At 44.1% G+C, this 7,656-nt stretch overlaps 1 protein-coding gene across 16 annotated transcripts in view; it reads right to left on the bottom strand.

Annotated features, from left to right (window-relative positions):
- The window catches only part of LOC111957411 (splicing regulator ARVCF), a 194,995-nt gene that overhangs the window by 59,146 nt on the left and 128,193 nt on the right, over positions 1 to 7,656 (bottom strand). For all 16 annotated transcript variants that reach the window (XM_023978214.1, XM_023978220.1, XM_023978217.1 and 13 more), the window contains one exon: positions 1,035 to 1,218. In XM_023978214.1, coding sequence (XP_023833982.1) covers positions 1,035 to 1,218 — 184 coding nt within the window. The remainder of the gene's footprint in view (positions 1 to 1,034; positions 1,219 to 7,656) is intronic.

Here is a 7,656-nt window from a genome sequence, read left to right as displayed (position 1 = left end):
CAACCCACACACAGAGAGAGATCAGGATCCAAGTCAAACATTTCCTACCAACCCCCTGCTGTTTGGTCACAAATGTAACCCATTCCAGATTACCCATTCTGCTGTTTTTGGTTCTCTCTCTCTCTCTCTCTCTCTCTCGTCTCCTCTCTCCTCTCTCTCTCTCTTTCCTCTCGCTCTCGGCTGGCTGATATCATAGCCCTCAGGCTCAAACACTGGCTTCCTGTTTTAACACTTTCACTAATAGGTCAACCAAGGTCAGTCAGTATGCCAGCTGAATAGATGAGGGCAGTAGTCTTGAATGACAGTATCTAGATACTGGACTAGCTAACTTTTGTCTCCTGATTAACCAACAGTTTGATAATGTGTTCCGATTGAGAAAAGGTTTATGGACACAATAATCCACAGCAGGAATACATTGAGGAGAATGTTGCTATCTACTAGATGCTGTGCATTATGTCATCTAGCCTTGAATAAATTGAGGAGGAAAACAGGACTTTCTCACCAACCTGTGATCAGATTTTTATAAATCTGCACACTAATTTCTTCCGGTCCAAATCGACCCAACCCAACCCCTTCCAACCCCTCACAACCTTTTATCTCAGGGAGAAAGGGACGTGGATTTAAAATGGCTTATGTCATTATGGGAGAGGTAACCATGGCGATAAGCCCTTGTGGCCCCGGAAGTCCTAATCAAGCATCAGGTTGCTAGGATGGCCTCTAAGGAACCTGAGGCTGTCTGTACAGGGGTCTGTTAATAGCACTGCTAATGGCCACAGCAGCATAGGAGACCATCGATTTTTATCTGTTCATTATCAAATGCACTGGTGGAAAATGTCTTTTAACTCCCTCTGTCATTCAGAGAATAGCCTCTTCAGGTGAAGTGCTGGAGTGAGAGTGGTGGCCTGGCTAGTCCATATGCATTGTACCATGGGCCTGCTGATGTGTTCCTTTAACCATCTTTCATCTGCTTCACTATGGTGGAAGTACCTTTAAGAGGAGCGTGTGTGTGTAGTAGGCCTCAAGCAAGCTATTACCTCAGACATCCTGATGTGTTCTTGAAGACGGTGGTCCACTCTGCATCACGAGGTTTGGAGTCCTCGTTGGGCTCATGCTCCCAGCCTGAGTGGGGGATGATGACCTCGTTGGTCAAAGTCTGCAGTCCGTGGTTTATAATCACCATCTTCAGAGGCTCATAGGAAGACAGGTTCCACAGGGTCCCTGTGGAGTGGAGGAGGGAGGGAGGGGAGGTGGTGATTGGGAGAGGGAGAGAGGGAGAGGGAGAGCGGAAAGGAGAGGATGGAGGGAGAGGATGTGGAGGAAAGAGAAGGGGAGAAAGGAAAAACGATCATTCTTTGATTACTTTCACATCTGAGTGAACAACCTTTCATGCAAAATGAAACTAGTAACATACAAAACACAGTGAGAACAAAGTCCTGTTTTCGCTCACACAGTGAGGAGATAGACTACTGTGTCTCACACTGATTATAATTCAATCATTGTGCCTGCACTTTCTGTAATCTCAGAGAGAGGGAGGGAGGGGAGGACACACACACACGATGAGGAGAGGTTTATAAATACAGCCGGCATGGAGCCTGGCAACAATTGCAATAAATAGAGAATCAGGAGGGATTTCATAACAAAAGGATGTATCGGGGCAAGACCTTTCGGTTTGTGGAAAACAAAATATTATAGAATGACTTCAAAGTCCACATACAGTCCCCTACACACACAGGGTCTTTATTTTGACTATCTTCACTGCAGTTCCCCTCCTCCCTCATCCCCGGACAAGGCCTAGTGGGGGAGGAATAGTAAGACAATTGTTCATTCTGGGGTCAGAAAGTATGGGCACTGGGATTATTTCTTACTCAGACAACAATTACAGCTAGAAGCTACACCGTTTAGCTAAATCTTCTATACACACACAAGCAACACAGTTTCCACACGGTCAATATTTCCGCTGTCAGATCATGCTTACTGCACACTATAACATCTAAATATACCTTTGTCCCTCTCGTGGGGTTAACTTGTGGTTTGAGAATACCACTACCTCCCTCCAACAACAATAAGTACATTTGTAAAGTACTTACAACTGAAAATGGCCTCCATACTCCATTACCTAAACACTGCAAGGCCATGAGGCACTGAAGGCCTTAGCACTCTGGTAACATGGACCATAGCTTGCTTGATAGGCAGAACTGAGCTCTGTGTCGCTAAGGGAACAGCCATGTCGTATTGCTAGAGGTTAATTTGACTTTTTCAAAAAAGTCAGTGGCGTGTTACTGTGGCACTCACGCATGAACAACAGGAGACTGGGCTGCCTGGGAGGCTGCTGGGTTGATTACCTCCAACACTGGCCCATTAGCATCACCCCATTGGCTCTGACAACCAGCGGTAAACACACCAAAAGTAGCCAATGATAGTTAACAGCCCTCCATCACTGGTAGTAAACGTTAGCAGGCACAGTGTTTAATCAACTATAGATTCCATGGATAATTAGTGACAGCAAGCAGGTGGTCAACAAGCAGCCAATAGCAGCCAACGATAGTCTACAGCCCTTACTGGAACAATCCACAATCTTTGGAAGTACATTAATCAACATTACTGAACACTACTGAACATTTATTTAAATGAAATTAAAAGAGAGAGATAGAGAGAGAGACATACTATGGGCAATATATACTGAACAAAAATGTAAACGCAACATGCAACAATTTCAAAGATTTTACTCAGTTACAGTTCATGTAAGGAAATTAATCAGTTGAAATACATTCATTAGGCCCTAATCTATTTCACGTCTGGGCAGGGGCACAGCCATGGGTGGACCTGGGAAGGCATAGGCCCACCCACTGGGGAGCCAGGCCCAGCCAATCAGAATGAGCCCCCCCCCCCGGATGTGGAGGTTGGATGTGGAGGTCCTGGGCTGGCGCGGTTACACGTGGTCTGCGGCTGTGAGGCCATTTGGACGTACTGCCAAATTCTCTAAAATGACATTGGAGGCGGCTTAAGGTAGAGAAATGAACATTAAATTCTCTGGCAACAGCTCTGGAGTAAACAGCTCTGGTGTAAACAAATTTGTGCACAKAATTTGAGAGAAATAAGCTTTTTGTGCATATGGAACATTTCTGGGATCTTTTATTTCAGCTCATGAAACATGGGACCAACACTTTAAATGTTGCGTTTATATTTCCATTCAGTATATTTTATGCACTTTGCCATTTGTTTTGCAGCTATGCTAGGAGAAGCTTAAGTGAAGTAAACATTTACAAATCACAGAAAAATGGGAAAAGAAATTAAACCTGTGTCTTGAGAAATATCAGATTTACCAAGAAGACTGGGACCTATAATCTGCTGTGGTACAGGGTTTTCTTTCTCCTTTAATTTCCGGAACCATCCACTGACAAAATAAATTCGGAGTGAGGCAGCGTCCCAAATGGAACCCTATTCCCCATTAGGTGCACTACCCTATTCTCTATATTGTGCAAAAGTACTGCACTATATAGGGAATAGGGTGCTATTTGTGACGCCACCTGGGTCCACAGTCCACACTAACAGCCCATTATTACTGTATATTACATTGACCAGCTTGCTGATATGGCTGTCATTCCAAGCCCTTCAGAACCAACCATTAAAGGATAAAATACTGTTTGTGACAGTGACATCCTTCACTTCCTACAGTGAGCAGAGGAGAATGCATTTCTTTGTGGCATAGCTTTAATAAATCACAAACAGTGGCCATAGCTCACAGTACAGCCAGTCACAATAGCCATAGCTCACAGTCACAGTACAGTTAGTCTGTTGACATGACTGAACGCTGGCTGGGGGAGTGACAGACAGTATCCATGCTTCACAGACAGTGGCCCTCTCGCTAATCAAATCCCAAGGTAAGGGATGGGACTGAAAGCCAATCCGAGGCAGGCCAGGCCAGGACCCTGGGCGGCTAATCCTATTTCTTGGGCGCTGGCTGCTGCAGCCATGCTGCTCTAACAGGCCCATTCACTTAGAGCTGCCCATTATACCTCATCCTCCCCCTGCCATTAATCACAGATTATAGCCTGGGAGAGGGAGGGAGGGAGGGAGGGGAGAGAGAGAGAGTAGGGAAAGAGGGAGAGAGAGAGAAAGGGAGAGGGAAAGAGAGGGAGAAGGAAGGCACATACATATTAGCCATACTGTGGGGTAGGCTGTAACTCTCCTACTGCTGTCACATAAATAAAGCAACACCTCATGGCACAACACCTCTCCCCCAAGTGACCTACTTGTTGTGTGTATGTACTGACATGTATAGCTGATAACTGATAGATGCACGCACACTACATGTTAATGGTTTTAAATTCATGTCAACTGTAAACTATTTTGTATTTTTCGTTATGTGTCAGACTCCAGTAAGACTAGCTGTCACCATTGGCTTCGACTAATGGGGATCCTAATAAAATCAAATAAAGCATCACAGCCTAATTGCTGAGCAGAGATGACGGACAGTCCAGGAGATAGTAGAGGAGGCGGCCACGGCAGGTGGGAAGAGAGTTAAGGTACGACAGGCAGAGGCCACATATATGTTGATTGGGCTGTGTGTATGAGTGTGTCTGTGGATGTGTCTGGAGAGAATGTGTGTATGACAGGGTTTTCGTTAGCCGGTAATTGCCGGCTTTTGTCCAATAAAAAAATATGAAAAGCCAACAAATACAATTGTTTCTGGCAAAATTGACTGGGCCAGCAGAAAAAACAACGGTAGGCAGGCTATTGGCACGTCACCCACCACTTTACAATGTGAGCTGGAGGCAGTATGCATTTCGAAAACATACTTAATTGTTTGAAACCTGAATGTTTTACTTCATAGTATGAGGCATGTCTTACCTTGCTTGAAAATCCTACCATGGAAACATGGAGAAAATTATTTTATGAAGACTTCATAGGAGGTGCGTGAGTTAAGTTTGGGGGAGCATACAATTTATTCTAACAGTTATGATTTTCATATGCACATTTTCGTGTAATAGTTTAATTTCAATAATAACATTTTCCTTTCTCAAAATCATTGTCACATGGTTAATTAAAATGATAAAAATATAAAACTTAAAATGCATCTAATGCGAGATCACCAGCCTCTGCCATACGGACACATTGATACACTGTGATCATTGGCGGCTAAATGAGAGCAACTCGTCAATGAAGCCGTTGGCCTTTACCTTCCATTGTAAACTAAGTAAAAATATTAAAGCCGACAAAAGAAAAACAGAAGAAAAACTATTAATGAAAATGCGAGTTCTTTCAATCACATTAATCTACTCAGCCTGTCTGCCTGCCTTTCTATCTGTCTTGATTTGAGCTATGCTATGCTAGTGAAGTGCAATATTGTATCAAATCAATCAACTGGATCTGGTCTGAAGCTCTCTCTAGCGAACTTTCAATATTGTATCAACTAGCCTATTCTGGGCCCTCAGAGTTTCCACAGACAGCTGTTTTTACACAAGGGAAAAGTGTTCAGGTATTTTATGATGTTTCCACTGGATATATGGGATTATCAGATGATGATATTTTGATCTTTCACACCGAGGCTTGAGGGGGAGATTGTTGGAAAGATTGTTGGAAAGATTTTAAAAATAGGCCTGCTGTGAGGAACTACTAGGCCATAATTCACAATGGATGTTCAAAAAAAGACTTTGTTGACTTACTATGTGAGGTGAAGAAAAAATGAATGAGAAGCTCAGCTTATTAGTGGTGGACGTGGTGAGTTAAGTCAATCAGAAATCAGACATTCCCAAATGGGCACTCTCCTAAATGTGCGCTGCAGGCCAGTTAGACTATTTCTATGCGTGCTCAGGTGCACACGCTCCCTCAACATTAACAAGGCAGAGAAACCCGACACATGCTCAGGTGCACATGCTCCCTCAACATTAACAAGGCAGAGAAACCCGACACATGCTCACGTGCACACGCTCCCTCAACATTATCAAGGCAGAGAAACCCGACACATGCTCAGGTGCACACACTCCCTCAACATTAACAAGGCAGAGAAACCCGACACATGCTCATTGCTCACATGGAGCACCAAAACGTATTTCTCACAAGTGTAGCACGTTGTGACTCTGCAAACAATTTTCCACTCAGAGAGAGAACGGTAAATGACTGTAGGCCTAATTAGTAATACAATGCATTAACATAAATTAATGTAACCAAATTATGGGGATTAACGGTACATTTACTACTGGAGACATATGTAATGGGGAATTGATATAAACAACCAAAGGGCAAACAATTCACACAATGAAACAAATCTTGGCCACACACCCCTCCCCTTTATCTTGTCTTAACATTTTTAATTATACTCAAGACACTTTATTTTTATACATATTTTACATGCTTTTCACTGACAGCCCAACTCAATAATCAGCTAGGCTTTTTGGCACGCACACCGCCTATGAAAGACTTCCTCATGTGCCATTTCTCTCCCGTTCTATTGGTTTTCATATCAACTTTCTTTTGTTGTCCAGAAGTCAAAAGCACAATCCTAGTAATATCAGCAACCCATCCTAGTTTTTGCATCTTTAGATTCACCCGCTTTCTGAGTTTCTAACAGAGATTTTCTTCTCTGTCATATACCGCTCGCATCAGATGTGGTATTTTCCCGCAAACTGCATTTTGCAAATGTTTGAAAATTACGTTTCATTGGCTGCTTCATTACAGGAGTTGCATGGTATGTTAAAATGAATTACCATAATCTAAATGTGATTTCTGTCATTATGAGCACCGTGGGTGGACACCCTAAGTCAGGGGTGTCAAACTCATTCCACCGAGGGCCATGTGTCTGCAGGTTTTTGGGTTTTCCTTTCATTTAAGACCTAGACAACCAGGTGAGGGGAGTTCCTTACTAATCAGTGACCTTATTCATCAATCAAGTACAAGGGTGAAGCAAAAACCTGCAGACACTCAGCCATTCCTGGAATGAGTTTGACACATGTGCCCGAATGGTGTATGCACCCAATGCAAATGGCTCTGGTAAATTTCTGAAATAGCCAGTAAATAAAAATCTTCCCTGTCATGTTGTCCGGTGCCACATTTTCCAAACGGAAACTCTGGTGTTTGAGTGTGTCTGTGGCTGTGTCCAGAGAGAATGTGTGTATGAGTGTGGATGTGTCTAGAGTTCAGTTGGAACAGACCCATACCTAGATCTCAGCAGGGTGGCCAGCCCACAAGCAGCACCAATCCACAGTAGTGTGTGTGTGTCCGCGCCAGACCACACACTGTGTAAGCAGCCCAGGGCCATCCTGCAGGGACCGACACAAATACACACACACACACACACACACACACACACACACACACACACACACACACTGAACCCTTTCCTGGGCCAAGTCTCTGACTGTGCCCTCACTCTCTCCTCTCCCCATCCTACCACACAGGGGCCTCGTATAAAATAAATCCTGTCTGGAATGGGTGGTGGTGTGTGTGTGTGGGGGGGGGGAGGGGTGGCGTGTTTCCATTAAGTGCTGTATTGGGGTACAGCATTCAGTGGTTGGTCCTTTCATGTGGCATTCTGAATGCTGGCCCTCACGCCCCTGCTACCTATTCCCTATACACTCCCCTGCTGCTTATTCCCTATACACTCCCCTGCTGCTTATTCCCTATACACTCCCCTGCTGCTTATTCCCTATACACTCC

Source organism: Salvelinus sp. IW2-2015, linkage group LG33 (assembly GCF_002910315.2).
Source record: "Salvelinus sp. IW2-2015 linkage group LG33, ASM291031v2, whole genome shotgun sequence".
NCBI lineage: Eukaryota > Metazoa > Chordata > Actinopteri > Salmoniformes > Salmonidae > Salvelinus > Salvelinus sp. IW2-2015.
The sequence above is the reverse complement of the archived record's forward strand: the minus strand, read 5'-3'. Positions and strand labels throughout refer to the sequence as shown.